Here is a 19754-nt window from a genome sequence, read left to right on the forward strand (position 1 = left end):
AAACCTTGCGAATTGTATAGTTTACAAAGTTTGAATTCCCCATCCTACCTTGTCCATCTGTACATATTATAATAAGCTTGGCGAGTGGCTTACAGCTTTCCTGATCAGTTCTGCACCAGACTACAGGAGCCGCAGAAGAAACCTACAGGAGTCTGGGTAACTGCAGTTTTACCAGCCAGGATTGTCAGTCATAAACAGCATTTGCAACACATGAGTTCAACAGGGTTGTCAAAGGCTAAAAGTGTATTTTTTTCAGAACTGGTACTAAAGCTCATCTGAATGTATGTAAACAGGGCTGAGCTGCAATGCCAAACACAGCTTGTGTAGCCCTGTGTCTGGAGAAAACAATAAGCAGATCCTCAAAAAGACATTCTGTGTGTGGCCAATGCATTTCCGAAAGGATTCCGCTGGAAGAATGAACATTTTCATTGTTTCTGCGGAGTCTGGAATTTGAATTTTACATGACAGAATTTATGTGCGGAATTCAGCCTGAAAATTCTGATGCAGCAGCCTACAATTCTGCTGCACCAGAATTTTTACACTGGATTCTGCTTGGAAATTCTACAGTGTGAACTGGGCCCTTAGTGCAAAGATGTTTAGGAAACCTTTCTACGTAAAGCACCTTTTACACAGTCAAATGAGTAAACTTCTTGATTGACTGATCGCTGGGATTGTGAGAAACAGGTGGGTGACACTAATAGGTAAAGGGCCAATCCAGCAACTGTTCGTACAGCCCTGCACTGAGCTATGTAAAGCCTTTTTACAAGCACCGATCTACTAGATTTGCTATAGTTTCATTATAATGACATTAATAACCAGTTGTCACATGGCACATTAGTAAAGAAAATTTTGCTGATGTAAATACCTTGTTGCCACAAAGTTTAGTATAGACTCTGTACAACAGTTTCTTAAAAACTACTATAAGCCTTTGGTGAAACAAGTACATTTGAAAGATTTATTAGTCTCAGTTTATTGATCATTTCCTTTTGGCTACAAAAACTTTCAAGTTCTAATGTGAACTGGAAATAATAATTAAGGTTTAAACAAAGGATTTTTTTTTACTTTACATTCTGCTTTATACCTGACTGCATAAAGCCCCTGTGCATCATACAGTGGTGCCAGGCTCCTCTCAAGAAACATAAAAAATATATATATTTATTTTATTATTTCTTTATATTTAGTGAGATATAAATGTCTTTCATGATGCCACTGTATTCAGGTATTAGGTTGACACATACCACATTTTTGGCATATGTCAGACCAATGGAAACCTTTGGCCATGTTTACCATATGTGCCAGACGCATATGCCAAAAAGGCATAAAATGAAACATGAACCTAAACTGTCTGCCAGATAATTCACAAAACAAGATTAAATATACAATTTCAAAATGCATGTTTCACCACTTTTCTGCTAATTTTTTCATAATTCGGTCAAGTGTCTTAACAGACATGTGTCATCAGAGAGCACTTAGACAGAAAAGAACAACTCAACTTCAGCATAGGATAGGGGATAAGATGCCTGATCGCCTGGGTCCCGCCGCTGGGGACCCCCGTGATCTTGCACACGGCACCCCGTTTGTAATCAGTCCCCGGAGCGTGTTCGCTCCGGGTCTGATTAGCGGCGACAACAGGGACGACAGCGTGTGATGTCACGCCTCCGCCCCATGTGATGTCACGCTCGGCCCCTCAATGCAAGCCTATGGGAGGGGGCGTGATAGCTGTCACGCCCCCTCCCATAGACTTGCATTGAGGGGCGGAGCGTGAGGTCACACGGGGGCAGAGGCGTGACGTCACACGCCGCCGGCCCCGTGATCGACAGTAATCAGACCCGGAGCGAACACGTTCCGGGAACGGATTATAAACGGGGTGCCGTGTGCAAGATCACGCGGGTCCCTAGCGGCGAGACTCCTGCGATCAGGCATCTTATCCCCTATCCTTTGGATAGGGGATAAGATCCCTAAGCACCGGAGAACCCCTTTAAAGGGTAGGGTCACACACACAGCGCATCTGCAGCGTATTTGAGACTGCAGATGCGCTGCCGGCAGTCACAGAGCAAGCTCCCTGCTGTGGCTGGGTAGCTCTGTGTGTCAGCTCGCTCTGCTGTCAATCTGTGACTGCAGGCAGCGCATCCGTAGCTTCAGATACGCTGTGTGTGACCCTACCCGTAGGCTGATAATGCCAAGTATGACATAGGTTAGGGAATCAATAATTGAGATGAGTACCAGCATCTGCAAATATTAAAACCTGTGGTGCTCAAACTACCTTGACCTGTGGCTGTATTCATCCAAGATCTGGAAAATATTCACTGTACACACAGAGGGGGCACCCCAAACACACTGCAGTAGGTAAGAAAACTCAAGATTGCCATCAGTCACAAAATCTACCCTTTGTTTACCACTCAACTGTGGATTATTTAGTACTTTTTTTTTCCTTTTAATTAACATTTTACAATGGAAATAAATTTGCCAAATTTCACAAAAATATATATTACACCAACACATTTTCAATAAAAGTAATCTGTTTTACAAATATACCTATTAGACCAACATATTTAGCATATTACTATAGTAAAATCTACAAACAGAGGATCTGTATTTGAAATCATTTACAAGGCTGGGAAATTTTTGTAGGGCAATATGCGCCGTCAGATGAAGGGTACGATGTACAGATGTGACTGATTAGATTTGTTGTGCATAAGTGTTATGGTAAAAGATAAAGAAATTTACAGTACAATACCAGTTAACTGTTCTAGAAAGAAACCGTCTTATTATACAAGAGTCATGTTAAATCTACATGTAGTATGGATATTGGAATTATGTACCAACTGTTAGTTTAGGTGTGTATTCTAGTATTCTATTCACAAGCAAGGGTGTATCTAGAAGGACATACAAAATCAAAATGCACATATCTGTCAGTCCTCTAAATAAGAGAAAAGGCCACAAATACCATAATCACTGACCAAACAAAAAAAATATTCCATGACAATGAATGTAACTTAAGGGTTTATTCACAAGCATATTAAATGCTGCAGATTTCAATGTAAACTAAATAACTGACCACAGCATCAGATCTGAAGCAGATACTGTACATGTGAATACATCCTTAAACTGGTTCAATTACTAAGCTTTATAGTATTAAATAATCACGAAAACTTTAGTGCGGGAAGCTATCCTAAGCTTTATAGATATACGGTAGGCTTCACTTGCATAACTGTTTACTATTGAGACCGGGTCCACACATGGTGGAAATCGCTTGCACTGGATCATAAATCTTCATGTTAGGCTAGGTACACAATGTGTTAATGTATATGTTTTATACTCTTGGATTGGGTAAAATGTATACATTAAACATATGCTGCTGTATGCCATACAGTGGAATCTGTCTTCTGTTGACATACATCATTAAAAAAAAACAAAGTAAAAAACATATTGCAACGTATACTTTTTAGCGTTACAGATTAAGTAGTCTACTATGCTTTTGTATACAGCAAAGTTAAACATAATGAAACTGAAATGTAAAACAGAAAATGTGTGAGCCAAGCCTTGGATGCAGATTTTGTTGAGGAATCATCACAGATTTTACCCTTTCCTAGTGGAAACCGTATGCAGCATTTGGAGATTTGTAAAATATTATCCATTTATCTGCTACTGTAATGCTGTGCACATTCTACCTGCACAAATCCAAAGCAATTCTTACCCATGTTAATTCACCTAGACCATTTGTTGGAGCTTACATTCTCTTTTATATAACTAAACTGCATAAAAACAAAACAACTTTTACCATTGCCATAGTCAGTTCAGAGCAGAAGGCACCATAAACAGTGGTGGTACTTAGTGCTATAGTGAAATAAAAACAAATAATTCTACATGGACTGGGAGAGTTTGGGCTATACACAAAATGGCCGTTCGTATATAAGTTTGTAGCTGGAGTGATATCGGCTCGTAGATCACTAACACAGCATAGTTGTTTTCATTTAACATTCAGATTAACAGCCACAGCTCCTATCTTTGGTGTCTTAAACAGAGTAAGCTCAGTGTCAAATAGGTGAATTGTAAAGAGGTTAGCTAGGGTTGGACAGTCCAGTTGATAACCAATTTTTGTATGATTATGAATGGCCAAATCCAAAGGCTCCAAGAGTCAGTCATTTTTTGTATTGCATGAGTGGTTAAATCTGATGTGACAGTCTGTATAACTATTCAAATTGCACCAGTCTCCTGTGATGTGTTTTTTTTCTAAAGCGTGATCATCCTAACACCTGCTACTGGCTAATCCCTTTCCTTTAATTTTGTTTATCAGGACAAAAGACTGGAATTATTAAAAGCTTTAAAAAAAATAAAAACAAAATAAATAAAAGCATAAATAAAAAAATAAAATAAAACAGTCAAGGAATTCAAGTTCCAAGAAACTCAGATCAACATGTCCATATAAGTAAAGGTTAAGCCACTTTAGGAGTCAGTTTATATGTTGTATTTCATATTCAACTTCTGCAAAATTAAACCAGAGTAATATTTTGTGCATGGTGGCTTTCATTCATTTACATTAGTCAATAACTTTCATGATCCAGGCCTTACTTTATTAGCCTGCTAATCCCAGCCATCTTAACCTGGTGGAGAATGTATGCATGAGTCCTTGTAGGCTGTTTAGGGGACTCCTCAGGCACACTGCAGACTTCCTTCCATTGGGATGAACAATGGACTTCCCCATAGGTGGGAACAAGGAAAATAAAATAAATAGCTTGTTCCTTTGCAGGGCTGTAGCGTTCTCTCTTGAGCCACTGGCGTCAGTCTTGTACATAGCAGTTGAATATTGCACTTCTTGCCATTAGCCCCTTCATTCTTTGGGCATGCTTTTATTTTTTTAGAAAGTGCTTATGATAATGAATGCAGAACAATGAGTGATTGCTAAAAACAAATTTAAGATTCAATTAAAACTTTTTGTGAACAAAATTGGAACGTGTGCGTGTAAAGTCCCTTATGTGCTTGTTATCTGCAGGCTTCTTTAGTGAAAAGAAGGATGCAGGAGTGGCACACAGAAAAGAGGAGAATGTGGATAATGTGACATTCACACACTAGAGGGGGAAAGTGGTTTTGGTGGTGCAAGATCCAGCAAGGCCTGCACTGTTCCTGCTACTTCCATTAGTCCGGTCTCTTCAAGGATGTGTGGAGGCAGACACAGACGATCCTGGACATGAAAGGGATAGGAAAAGGGTACAAGTAGGAGAAGAAAAAAAAATAAAAGAAAGGATATAAAACAAAAATAAACAAAATTATAAAAATAACAGTATGCTGAAAACAATGACGGCCATCAGTTTCAAGTCATGACAACCACTTAGGCCCCTTTCACACTATAAAAATTCATCCGTAACGAACGTCCGTCATAAAAATCTTGAAAATGGCCCATTAAACGGCCGTTAGAAAATCCCATTATAGTCTATGGGATTTTTCTAATAGCCGTTTTAACCAGTTATCGCCCGTTATTAAAGGGGTAGTCCAGTGGTGAACAACTTATCCCCTATCCTAAGGATAGGGGATAAGTTTGAGATCGCGGGGGGTCAGACCGCTGGGGCCCCCTGCGATCTCCTGTACGGAGCCCCGACAGCCCGTGGGAAGGGGGCGTGTCAACCACCGCACGAATCGGCGGCCGACACGCCCCCTCAATACAACTCTATGGCAGAGCCGGAGCGCTGCCTTCGGCAATCTTCAGCTCTGCCATAGACATGTATTGAGGGGGCGTGTCTGCCGCCGCTTCATGCGGTGTTAGACACCCGCTATCTGGCTGGAGAGCCTGGCTCCCGTAAAGAGAGATCGCAGGGGGCCCCAGTGGTCGGACCCCCCGTGATCCCAAACTTATCCCCTATTCTTAGGATAGGGATAAGTTTTTCACCACTGGACTACCCCTTTAATAACGGCCGTTATTTTTTGACAGGCGATAGTAACAAGCGAAATAGTGTATGCACTATTTCATCCGTTCATTCACCCGTCACAAAATAACGTCAGTTATTAATAAAGGGCAAAAACGGGTTAAAACAGCTATTCGAAAAATGCAGATTTCCAGGGTTTTTATAACGGGTGTTTATAACGGAGGTATTTTTATAGTGTGAAAGCAGCCTTAGCAGAAGTCTTTGCTGGTGGATATAGCTCTACATTCTAATGTGATAGGATATCAAAAGTAAACACGAGGGGATGAGTACATGTAGTGTAAAGAAAATGTGACATTTTGGCACCCCAAAGAAGAGAAAGCAGGAAACACAGGAAAGGCGGCACATATCAGTAGCAAAGTTTATTTACATATTCGAGCAAAAAAACAAAGTGCAATTGATGAGGAGCTGCAGAAGAAACCATTATAACATCAGGGCTCTACATGGCAGCTAGTTTGTAACAGTCTATTATACTGTGCATTATGCTTGTGAAGAAAGCTGGGGCTGCATAGCAAGCTGGAAGTTGTACAGCAATTTCCTATGAACAAAGTATTGCAAGAAGGGCTGCAATTATTAAATCGGTATTATCTATAATATTCGATAATCTGCCACTGATTCGTTGTAAAGAGTTGTCAAAAATAAATGTATAACACCAGGTCACCAAGAAGGAGGCAGCGCTGCAAACCCCAGAGTAGAGCCATGCATTGGGATCCCGCAGGAACCAACCCAAAACGTGCAGGCGGTCATAAGGCTGCTGCGGGAGGGAGTGGTCAGGCGCTATGCCTGGAGGTCCTGCAAATCCGATCCCATGTGCACCCGCACCGCTGCAGCTTCTGAAAGTTAAATTCCTGAGTGACGAGACCCGACTTTCAGCCCCACCCTCGGCTAAATGAGCTCACCAATCATGAGAAGCTGTAGTCTCTCACCCCGCCCCCCGCCATCACCTGTTGACGTACTAAGTTGTGTCTCCATTTTATCGTTTTATGGAGCCTCAGCCTGCCCTGGAGGACCTCACCCGTACCACACTCACCCGCTGCCGGTAGGCCAGTGACCCACTGTATAATGCGCCCTGCTCAGGGCTCATGCTGCCACTGTCACATTGCCACAGTGACCCAGGCCTTTGCACATTGCTATACACATGGGGTTATGTACAGAGCATTGCACCCTAGTGCCTCTACTACAGGCAGCCTGGTCTCTACTACAGATACTAGGGTGCAATGCTTTGCAGTCTGCACATACTCCCATGTGTATAGGAGTATACAGACGAGGGTGCAATGCAGTCTGCACACATACCCCAACGTGCATAGGAATTTGTACACTACAGAAACAGACACTAGGGCAATGAATATATAAGAGAGCTAGCCTCAGACCTCACCATGTGGACATGTTGTCTTTTATACATTTTAATGCTTAATTTTTATAATCATGTTACTCCTAAAATTGTTCTAATATGGCAATTGTACATAATTTTTCAAGTAAAATCAGTTAACCCCTTAAGGACCAGGCCCATTTTGGCCTTAAAGGGGTTATCCAGGAAAAAACTTTTTTATATATATCAACTGGCTCCAGAAAGTTAAACAGATTTGTAAATTACTTCAATTAAAAAATCTTAATCCTTTCAGTACTTATGAGCTTCTGAAGTTAAGGTTGTTCTTTTCTGTCTAAGTGCTCTCTGATGACACGTGTCTCGGGAACCGCCCAGTTTAGAAGAGGTTTGCTATGGGGATTTGCTTCTAAACTGGGCGGTTCCCAAGACACGTGTCATCAGAGAGCACTTAGACAGAAAAGAACAACCTTAACTTCAGACGCTCCTAAGTACTGAAAGGATTGAGATTTTTTAATAGAAGTAATTTACAAATCTGTAAAAATTACAATTAGCTAACCGAGGTAAGAGGGCTATACACCTACACCAGGGGTTCGGGAATAGCAAAGAAATTGTTTAAACAGTAGCCAACCCCTCAAAGTTAGCATCAGTTCCCCGATACAAGAATGAGAATTAATAATAATAAAAACTGGATCATGCTTCAATTAAAATATGAAAATGTATATTTATTACACTAAAGTCCTATAAATGTTGTAAATTCCAAAACAATATAGGTGAATAGGATATATTATAATTACCAGACTGCAATCAACTTGTCACCTGGACTTACGTTATCTTATACATTTTCTATGCAGGTGACAAGTATATTGCAGACTGGTAATTATAAATTTACCCTATTCACCTATATTGTTTTGGAATTTACAACATTTATAGGACTTTAGCTCACTTTCCGGATCACCGGAGGCCGGATCATCCAAAGTGACATTAAAATTGTTCGATTCCTATACATTTTCTATGCAAGTTATCGGTGTTTGTTGATATTGTTATTTTTATTCTATTTTATATAATTCCCTCGGCACAAGGGCCCTGTGCTTAGAAGATATACTGACATAAAATTATACATATTTTAAACAGTGTAATAAATATACATTTTCATATTTTAATTGAAGCACGATCCAGTTTTTATTATTATTAATTCTCATTCTTGTATCAGGGAACTAATTTACAAATCTGTTTAACTTTCTGGAGCCAGTTGATATATAAAAAAAAAGTATTTTCCTGGATAACCCCTTTAAGTACCAGGCCAATTATATTTTTGCATTTTCATTTTATCCTCCTCGCCTTCTAAAAATCATAACTCTTTTATATTTTCATACACAGACCCATATTAGGGCTTGTTTTTTGCATCACCAATTTTACTTTGTAATGCCATCACTTATTTTATCATAAAATGTACGGCGCAACCCAAAATATTTTATGTGGGAAAATTGAAAAGAAAAGCGCAATTTAGCAGGTTTTGTTTTAACGCTGTACACTTAATGGTAAAAATGAGATGTTTTCTTTATTCTGTGGGTCAATACGATTAAAATGATACCCATGTTATATGCTTTTCTATAATTGTACCGCTTAAAAAAAATGTTTGCAATAGCCCTAATTTGACAACCTACAACTTTTTCATTTTTCCCGTATACGGGGCGGTATGAGGGCTGTAGTTTTTATCGGTACCACTTTTGCTTAGGTTTTACTTTTGATTAATTTTTTTGGGAATAAAATGTAACAAAAATGCAGCAATTTTGGACTTTTTAAAAAAATGGATGATTTACGTTTTTATTGGGGGATGGGATTGTTAACATTTTTTTACTTTTAATTTTTTGCATTTTGTTTTTACACTTTACATTGAAATTACCGCACTGCCTTATTAATCTTGGCATCTGAGGGGTTAATGGCAGACATTTGTGCGATCGTGGATTACTGCCATTACCGGTGGGTCCCTGGCTGCTGATAGCAGCCGCGACCTGCTGTGCATGAAGCGAACACCGGTCCGATGCTCGCTGTCATGGCGGAGCTTAAATGTACATCATGGTGCGTTAAGTACCACAGCACCATGACGTACATTTACTTCCATTGTCGTTAAGGAGTTAAATCTTTTTTTTTTTTGGTGTTTTATTCCGATAAAATTATCAACACAAAGAGTAATTGAGTATTCAAATAATCGTTAGCTGCAGCCCTAATTGCAAGGGACCTCACTATTACTTCAATTTCTAATTAGATGAAAACATTTATGATCCTTTCAGTGTAGCCCCAGCCTAAAGCTTCTAACCTAACAGAACCTTTTTGCAGCACTGATATGGTTAGATAAGGCAGACAAGCCTCTCAGTTGGTCTCATCCAGTTACAATACATCTCAATAAGATATATATATATATAATTAAAAAAACAACTGAAAAACAATCTGTCCTCATTTCAGAGATAAATCAAATGTTTCCAATCAAAGTTACCTGGGTTTAAATGCTAAAATTCTGCTTAAACCTGTCCAGCTATTACATTCCTATGATGTAGCTTTGTAAATCATTCAATTTTAGAACAGTGCTTGACACCATTCTGGGGGAGGTTCATTTTAGTTAAGCCCTCTGCCAAGCTGTACATATGTATTCTGTCACATAAGGATGCCAATGTGCATTCCAAAATGTTCCAACAGGCCCATAGACTTCAATGAATCAATTTTCGTCTAATTGTTACCAAGCTCGGTTTATGTCCCACAAGTATATTCTGCATGTGCAGGATTAAAAAATATGGTTTACCATATGGAGTCCCGCACAGTGTATGTTTGGGAAATGGACTGTAAATAGTCACAATTAGACTGTGTTTGTACCGTTGAAGTCTATGGCCCTACTGGCAACGGCTGGACATTGACATCCCTTTTTGACAGGATGCGACGTACAGCCTGATGGAGGGCACAAAATGTAAAGTGAACGGAATGGGGCCTGAGTTTGTACAGATGCATTAAATAGTATAGCACGGTGCTTGACATTAATCTTCTCAGTTGAGGTAGAGTGTGATGCATCAAGCCTGCTATTTTGTCTACACTGCATATAGCTATCTTGCAATCAATTTTAGCTTAATGTACTTCAAGAGTACTTTCTATTGCTTTAATGCATAAATACACAGCCTAGTGTTTCAGAGGAACAAGCATTAGTTGTTAATATATGTATCACACATACAAGTTGATGAGCCAAGTGTGAAATAGGTGCAGCACTGCTTTGGCTTCATTGTTAAATAGGCCTATTGAGACACCTAGTCTGCTCTAGCAAAGGTAAAACAACATATAAAGTAACACCACTGAGCAAAATCTTTATTAACCCTCAATGCCAAAGAAGGATTTTAGATGGAGTTCACCATACACAGTCCTCAGATTATCTGCATGGAGATTACGCTACAGTATTGGGCTACAGAGGACTGATTATGAAAAAGGACACGTGCACTCTCAGTGGCTCATCAATGTAAATTAGCAATAGCAAACAGGCATCTTTCACATCTAAGAAGATCCCTCTTAGGCTCTGTTAACATCACCTGTGGAGCACAAGTTGGGGAAAAGAAAACGCAAAATATACCTTTGTATGGAATAGTCTACTACACCATTTCATACTGCTTCTGTCATCATGACATGTGCTTTCACTAGTGTGTACACCCAATTTATACTCCAAACGTGGTGTGAACATATTATCCATTACAGATCAATAGGTTTGTCAGATTAATAATGTGTATACTATAAATTAAGATACTTGTCAACCAACAGGTTTCGTAACTCCATCCATGTTCTTTCAGTGGCAACAGGAATATAAACCTCTAGCTTATCCTTGAAACAAACAAGGGATCAGACAGGTTAAAATCGAAATCTGGCCCATACTTGATCCCTATATATCAGAGGACATTTGGTCTTTAAGTCATATTGTTGCTGGATACTGTTGAAAACAGCAGGAGGCACCAAACACTGAAAAGGTTATATGAGTCTAGAATTGGTAGCAGAGTCATTCAGTCAAAGGCTCCTGAAACTCAACCACAAGTACTAAGAAAGCATCAGAATCCTGATCTAGGTAATGGGGCTGTATCTTTATTTAAAGCTTCGCTGTCTCATAAGTCCATTAATAGGTTGTTTCATGGAAACAAACATTATTAAGAAAGATCAGCTGTTAAAATGGAACATGCCAGTCATTCAAATCAATGGTCGACCATGTGATGAATGGATTGGCTGTGTCCATTAGAAATGGTTCTTATAGAGCCGCACTCCATTCTAGGTTATATAGGTGTATAGGTATAAGTATTTCTTATGAGCCTAGAACGTTCAATTTAGTATTCCTGCTGTGACGGCATGTGCTAATACAATTGAGCCCTTTTTGTTAGTCTTCATTTCAGTCAGACTAGTAAGCCTTTGGTATAGGGTATTCCCATGTGTCCTCAGAATGCAACCATTTTTTTTTTATCGTACTTTGAAAACAACTACTGGCCACATTGGCATGAAGGCACATAAAGGGTGCAGCCAGCTTGAGAAATTAGATGCTAAACCGAAGACCTTCAGTCCATTTGCTCTTTTGTTTATAAGGTGTTCCTTTCTTCTTAATGTAAAATTAAGCATTTGCCTCAAACTGTGTATAACCACATTATGCAGCTATTGGTCAAAGGTTACACCAGCAGGTTATTATTTGGCTATGCAGTAGTTAAAGCTGGCTGTGCAGCTTAGCTCACAGATGTAGAGGTTGTAATATTTGCATCCATGGGTAATAATGTTCATTGGCCCTGGATTACAGTTCAGGAATATTTCACAGTAAAGTGTTAACACTGATGTTGTGCTTCAGAGTTTTACAGAAGAATTAATAGTTGCAGGATCAAGAAAAAACCCACCCCATCAACAGTTAGTAAGCTGATCCCCCTTTCTCTTCATGCCTGGGTCCAGAAGGTAAGAAACCAGCTATAGAGCATGAAGAGGAGAAGCATAAGGGTGCAGTAGAAAACCCCAAAGCCCAGGAAGTGGAAGGAAAGAGCAGGTGCTTGTGAGCCTTCTCCAAAGGAGAGGAGACTTTCCAGAGTCCCCTTAACGCTGCAGAGGTTTAGCTGGAGAATGTCTGAAGGGAGACAAACTTTGTCCTGTCCAGAGGGAGTGAGCAGGAAGGGAAAAACAGAAAGCAGAGTCAGTCATGCAAACACCATCATGCAGTTAGACACTTGCCTACTGACAAGAGAAATAAGACAAGGGGAAGGCAGAAAATCAACAAAATAAAGCAGTTAATGTTCTCCATTAAGGTCTGTCTTCTAAAAACACTAGTGTTAAGTGATATGACACAGTACGACATACTAGAAGCCTAATCAATGTCCTTCAGACCTTTAACAGGGAGGAAAAAACAAAGTTCTTCCGGAAGTTATGCCAACTTCAAGCTCCAAACACAGACATTTTAGTTTCTTTACATATAATCTCTAATTGACTACTTTTTTCTTCTTCATAATCTAGAGCTGGCCATACACAAGATAGCTATTGGCCAAAAGCTCCTTCTCCTGACTCTTCTTGGCCAAGTGTGCATGTTGACGTCTGCCACTGTCGGACACCTCTGATAGCAGCTTATCCCCTGCATAATTTACATCCCAGCTGCCATAAGAACCCTTGGGATAACACAAGGAATTGCTAGCTGCAGTGGTATAGACTGTGGCATTCATGGATTAAAGAGGACAATATAGAAGCTAGCCCCAAGCTGTTGCAGAAGAGAGTCAACTGTATGTTCTTGCTAAATTCCTTTTGCAGATGGTCATGGCAAAACTCATGCCATCCTCTAACTGTAGACAGAGGTGCACAAAGTTTCTCCAAACCATGAAAGTTATGTCAAGTAGAGAAACAGGTTTAAAAGTCAGAAAGAGTAGGGTTGTACTTAGTCTCTTACCTGGGGAACACCAATTTTCCTACAGGCTTCAAGGAAATTTTCCACATTTCTCCTGCATTTTGCCATTTTGAGCTTTGGCTATTGAAGATAGACAGAGTATTACTGGTGAAAACAAAACATTTCTATTGTTTGTAGTATAATATAGAACCCAATACTACAATACTTACAACTGCAGGTGATGGAACATGTATACTCGGCACAGATCTTGGTCGAACATGGTTGGCTAAATGACACAAAACCACACCATCGGTGAGAGCAGCTCCCAAGTCACTGGGAAGGGATACCTTTAACCGCGACTCTATATTCTAAAAGGAAAAAATATATAAAAACCATTTACATTCAAAATTTTACATTTCTTCTATTTGAAAATCTTAAAGGGAAATTGTCATCAGCGTTGCCCAAACTAATCTGTTGGTACAAGCATAATAATACTTACCTACCCCCGATCCGTGGTTCCATTCATCTGTTATTTTCTTTAATGCGGCAGAAGGCTTGGTGCATGGCAGGAGCATACTGACATCACCAATGCTGCTTCCCCAAGCCTGCTCACAGCTGGGCGCAGTGTAAAAGCAGGGATAAAAGCAGTGTGCTCCTACTGAGCACCAAGCCTGCCGTCGGCTTAACCTCTTAACGACAATGGACGTAAACGCAAGTCATGGTGCCGTGGTATTTAACGCACCATGGCGTACATTTACGCTCCGTCATGACCGCGAGCAACGGAGCGGTGCTCGCGTCATGTCCGGCAGGTCCCGGCTGCTATCAGCAGCCAGGGACCCGCCGGTAATGGCGGACATCCGTGCGATCGCCCCTCAGATGCCGTGATCAATACAGATCACGGCATCTTCGGCAGTGCGGTACTTTGAATGTATGATTGTATTGCCCGCAGCGCTGCCACAGAGATCCGATCGTCCAGCATGGTGGCCGGAGGTCCCCTCACCTGGCTCCGGCTGTCTCCCGGGGTTCTCTGCTCTGGTCTGAGATTGAGCAGACCAGAGCAGAAGATCACCGATAATACTGATCAGTGCTGTGTCCTATGCATAGCACTGAACAGTATTAGCAGTCAAACGATTGCTATAGATAGTCCCCTATGGGGACTATTAAAGTGTAAAAATTAAAGTAAAAAAAAAAAATGTGAAAAATCCCCTTCCCCAATAAAAATGTAAAATGTCCTTTTTTCACATTTTACCCCCATAAAGTGTAAAAAATTATAATTAATACACATATTTGGTATCGCCACGTGCGTAAATGTCCAAACTATTAAAATATAATGTTACTGATCCCGTACGGTGAACGTTTAAAAAAAAAAAAAAAAAACGCAAAATTTCTGCTTTTTTGTCACATTATATTTAAAAAAAAATCTATAAAAAAATAAATAGTTTTATATACACAAATGTGGTATCAATAAAAAGTACAGATCATGGCGCAAAAAAGGAGCCCTCATACCGCCGCTTATACGTAAAAATGAAAAAAGTTATAGGTCATCAAAAAAGAAGGATTTTAAACATACCAATTTGGTTAAAAAGTTTGTGATTTTTTTTAAGCGCAACAATAGAAAAGTATGTAATCATGGGTATCATTTTAATTGTATTGACCCACAGAATAAAGAACACATGTAATTTTTACCGTATATTGTACGGCGTGAAAACGAAACCTTCCAAAATTTTTAAAAATTGCGGTTTTCTTTTTAATTTCCCCACACATAGCATTTTTTTTTTATTAGCGCCATACATTTTATGGTAAAATGAGTGATGTTATTATGCAGGACAACTGGTCGCGCAAAAAACAAGCCCTCATACTAGTATGTGGATGAAAATATAAAAGAGTTAAGATTTTTAGAAGACGAGGTGGAAAAAACGAAAATGCAAAAATAAAATTGGCCTGGTCCTTAAGGTCAAAATGGGCTGTGTCCTTAAAGGGGTACTCTGGTGCTTAGACATCTTATCCCCTATCCAAAGGATAGGGGATAAGATGCCTGATCACAGGAGTCCTGCCGCTGGGGACCCCCGTGATCTTGCACGCGGCACCCCGTTGTAATCAGTCCCCAGAGCGTGTTCGCTCCGGGTCTGATTACCGGCGACCACAGGGCCGACTGCGTGTGACGTCCTGCCTCCACCCTCATGTGACGTCAAAATCCGCCCCTTGAATGCAAGCCTACGGGAGGAGGTGTGATAGCTGTCACGCCCCCTCCCGCAGGCTTGCATTGAGGGGCGGAGCGAGACATCACACGGGGGCGGGAGGGGGGGGGGTGACTGTGACGTTACACGCCGCCCACCCTGTGGTCGCCGGTAATCAGTCCCGGAGCAAACACGCTCTGGGGACTGATTACAAACGGGGTGCCGCGTGCAAGATCACGGGGGTCCCCAGCGGCGGGACTCCCGCGATCAGGCATCTTAACCCCTATCCTTAAAGATGATAACAGACGACCGGGACCACAGATTGGGAGTAGGTAAGTGTTGTTCTAGTCAGTGTCACCTGAACTACCTGTCTGTAACATCAGGTTAGTGCAGGTGACACTAATGACAGCTATTAGAATTTGAGGTAATAATATCCCTAATGCTTTAGATTTCATATATCTTACTGGAAGAATAAGTTTGCTGGCTTTGGTCACTGCAGGTCACATGGTATTATATGACTGCATCTTTACATTTGTTACCCGTGTTTCTCCAGCAATTGCAAAACTACATCTGCCAGCAAGTCATGGAAGCCTGTAGGTGTCAAGCATGCTAGAAATCATAATATTGCAACAGCTAGAAAAGTTGGATAACACTGCTATTTAATATACATAGGTGGCTAATAGGTAGAGAGAAATCTGTAATAAGACATAATACAAAGTTTCAATTTTCACCAGCCTTAACTTTTTATTAATCTGTCTACTCAGCCATTGCCATTGTTTTCGTGCAGTGCACTGTATGGTAAAATGTACGGGTTATATTTTTTTAGTTGGTCTGTAGAATTATAGTTTGTGTTATTTTACTACTTTCTACAGGGCTGTCAGGGTTCCTTTTGCATCACGATGTGCAGTGTTATTTTACTTACTCCGGCCTTGCCTCTCACCAATGACTCCAAAACCACACCTCACTCCAAGGAGCATCATAGGGCACTGCCAATGAGGTATTCCAAATGGATGTAAAAAATTCTATTCATTTAAACATACTACGCGTTACAAAACCAGTCCGGTTTCGTAACGCGTAGTAAGTTTTAATAAATCAAGTTTTTTTACATCCATTCAGACTCTCTCATTGGCAGCGCCCTATGATGCTCCTTGGAGTGTGGTGTGGTTTTTGGAGTCTATTGTTTGCGCCCGGAGCGTGTGGAGCAAGGTGAAGCCACCTTAATTGATAAATCGATCAAACTTGTTGTGCCAGTATTTTGCACAACCAACATAGGTGAGTTGGTCCTTGGCATACTTGCTCTTATTTTACCCTGAAGGTGTCACACTAGGGAGGGCTTTTGTTTTCTATTGTTTCAGTTTCCCACCAATGACAGCTTCAGCTCTCACTACAGGGAACTTGGAGGGAGATTCCACTTTTGACTCGTCTGCAAACGATGGCCAGGACATTAAAAAAAACATTTTCTCTATCATGCAAGGTGCATGACTGAGGCTAGAAGTATGTATGCCCTCCCTTCCCAGTGCCTATTTAGGGCTTTCAGATGTTTTTCTAGCACATAACTGCTAAAAAATTCCCTTAAAATTGAAACACTGACACAGGTAAAACCAGGGACTAATAGTGAAGTGCTTTTTATATGGTGATTTTGTTTTCTGTAATACAAACCTTTCTTAGTTGCTCTGTGACTTCTAATTCCTCTTGTCTAACTTTGAAACGGTGTTCTGATCTGGAGTTTGTACTATCACTAGTAGGAGGAGGAGGTGGTGTGTTACCTGTTAACAGAAGACATTGTAGAAAACACTAAAATATCACACTATGTTGTATACACATCAAATTTGGGGCTTTCCAAATTTCTTCAATGCGTTTTTATCCCCACAACAGAAGCCTGATTTTTAAGAATGCAAATACAATCCGTACAAATAAATTTAAATTTAGAGTTCTAAAACCTATGCTTTCTTGGATTTGCTGTCATTTTATCCAGTGGCCTAAAAAGAATACAATAGCAGGCTTTAGTGCGCACAAGCTGATTCAGGACTACAACCTTTCTTTCAATAACTGTTAAAACAATATCATAAAGCCTAAACCTATTAAACGCAAAGACAAGCATATACTTAAATCTAATAGAAGAAAGTGAGTCTCTGCACCGTTCTACACGGACACTCAAATAGCTGGAAAGCAGTATTGAAATACCCCTTGCTGACAACTCAGACACCTGTGCAGGTATGGTAGTGCTGCAACGTGCAAAAGCATAAAAGTTCATCCAAATCCATAAGAAAGGAAAAAACGGAGCACTAACCGTATTGATGCAACAGGTGACTTTATTCCTTATCCAGATGGACACATGAAAGAGGGGGAGAGCGGGCAGTAAAGGAGACTCCGGGCGACGGACCGTATCACGCGTCAGCGCTTCTTCAGGCCAGGGGCCTGAAGAAGCACTGACGCGTGATACGGTCCGTCGCCAGGAGTCTCCCTGACTGCATGTTCTCCCCCCTCTTTCATGTGTCCATCTGGATAAGGAATAAAGTCACCTGTTGCATCAATACGGTTAGTGCTCCGTTTTTTTCCTTTCTTATGGATTTGGAAGCATATACTTAACATAATGCTGATTTTGAAGTGAAAGGATTGTCAATTTACAGTGGGGGCTAAATATATCCATATGCCAAAAAGTTAAATGAGCGCTTACTTCTCTTGACATCTTCTCGAACAGCAGCCCGGAATAAGAAACTTTCTGGACGCTGAGGAGAGCTTCGATATGACGTAATAGATGGTGATGACAAATGTACTACAAAAAATTTAAGAAAAAAAAACACAACATGGTTTTATACATTTCAAGAACATTCTCTTTCAACTGTAAACAAGCATCATAACTGCATTTTCAGTATTTATCTAGCACTCAATACAATGTTGTTTCCTGTTTTACCATGAAAGCTTACATAAACTACTTAGAATATGCACTACATGTATATGCCAAATGTATTTGGACACCTAACTGAGTTTGAGGCAAGAAAAGCATGAAAAGCCAATGTTTAAAAGCTCAAATGAAGGTAGCAGTAGACTATATTCACAAAGGAGGTTATCTGCACAAAACAATTCAGTGCGGACATTCCCCTGACAGCAGAAAATGCCGGTGCTAGGACCGCTCGGAAATGTGCGGTCTTGTAGATGGCAATGCATTTCCCTGAGAAGTCAGCAGAAAGAATAGACATGTCTATTCTTTCTATGGACACCGGAGTTTGAATTTCTGCGCCAGATGTTTCAGGTGAGGAAATTCTGCTATGTGAACAGCATAGCAGAATCCCATTGAAATCAATAGGACTCTGCTGCTGCAGAATCTCCATGTGGTTTATAGCACTGAATAGTATTAGCAATCAAATAATTGCAATAAATTGTTCCCTATGGGGAATATTAAAGTGTAAAAAAAGAATGTAAGAAAAAAAAGAAAAACATTTTTTTGAAAAATCCACTCCCCCAATAAAAATGTAAATCCTCCCTTTTTCCTATTTTACTCCTAGAAAGTGTAAAAAATAAAACAAATTATCATATTTGGTATCGCCGCATATGTAAATGTCTGAACTATCAAAATATGTTATTGATCCCGTACATATAAGTAAAAAAAAAAATGTTACAAAAATTATTAAAAGTTTCATACACTGCTCAAAAAAAATAAAGGGAACACTAAGATAACACATCCTAGATCTGAATGAAAGAACTAAGTGTATGAAATACTTTAGTCTTACAATCACACAAAAATTATCAATGGAAATCAAATTTATTAACCCATGGAGGTCTAGATATGGAGTCACACTCAAAATCAAAGTGGAAAACCACACTACAGGCTGATCCAACTTTGATGTAATGTCCTTCAGGGTGCATTCCCACCTGGCGTATTTTGCTGCTGCATATTTTCCTACCCATTGACTTTAATGGGAAAATAAAATACGCAGCAGCAAATATGCAGCAAATACCCCAGGTGGGAACGTACCCTAAAAACAAATCAAAATAAGGCTCAGTAGTGTGTGTGGCCTCCACGTGCCCGTAAAACGCCCAGGCATGCTTCTGATGAGGTGGTGGATGGTCTCCTGAGGGATGTCCTCCCAGACCTGTACTAAAGCATCCGCCAACTCCTGGACAGTCTGAGGTGCAACGTGGCGTTGGCGGATGGAGCGAGACATGATGTGCCAGATGTGCTCAATCGGATTCAGGTCTAGGGAACAGGCGGGCCAGTCCATAGCATCAATGCCCTCCTCTTGAAGGAACTGCTAACACACTCTAGCCACATGAGGTCTAGCATTGTCTTGCATTAGGAGGAACCCAGGGCCAACCGCACCAGCATATGGTCTCACAAGGGATCTGAGGATCTCATCTCAGTACCTAATGGCAGTCAGGCCACCTCTGGCAAGCACATGGAGGGCTGTGCGGTCCCCCAAAGAAATGCCACCCCACACCATTACTGACCCACCACCAAACCGGTCATGCTG

General features: G+C 40.5%; 1 protein-coding gene across 6 annotated transcripts in view; it reads right to left on the reverse strand.

The window, feature by feature from the left end:
* Nucleotides 1-1881: 1881 nt before the first annotated feature.
* The window catches only part of LRCH3 (leucine rich repeats and calponin homology domain containing 3), a 102571-nt gene continuing 84698 nt past the window's right edge, over nt 1882-19754 (reverse strand). For 5 of the 6 annotated variants that reach the window (XM_056565579.1, XM_056565580.1, XM_056565581.1 and 2 more), the window contains 5 exons: nt 17960-18058; nt 16942-17048; nt 13336-13473; nt 13169-13246; nt 7727-12383 (listed from right to left, as the gene is read on the reverse strand). In XM_056565579.1, the coding sequence (XP_056421554.1) occupies nt 12177-12383; nt 13169-13246; nt 13336-13473; nt 16942-17048; nt 17960-18058 (629 nt within the window). In that variant the 3' untranslated portion in view covers nt 7727-12176. Of the gene's footprint in view, nt 5183-7726; nt 12384-13168; nt 13247-13335; nt 13474-16941; nt 17049-17959; nt 18059-19754 lie in introns of those variants that run through there. The other variant, XM_056565582.1, reaches the window with a different exon arrangement.

The sequence above is a fragment of the Hyla sarda genome, chromosome 3 (genome assembly GCF_029499605.1).
Source record: "Hyla sarda isolate aHylSar1 chromosome 3, aHylSar1.hap1, whole genome shotgun sequence".
NCBI lineage: Eukaryota > Metazoa > Chordata > Amphibia > Anura > Hylidae > Hyla > Hyla sarda.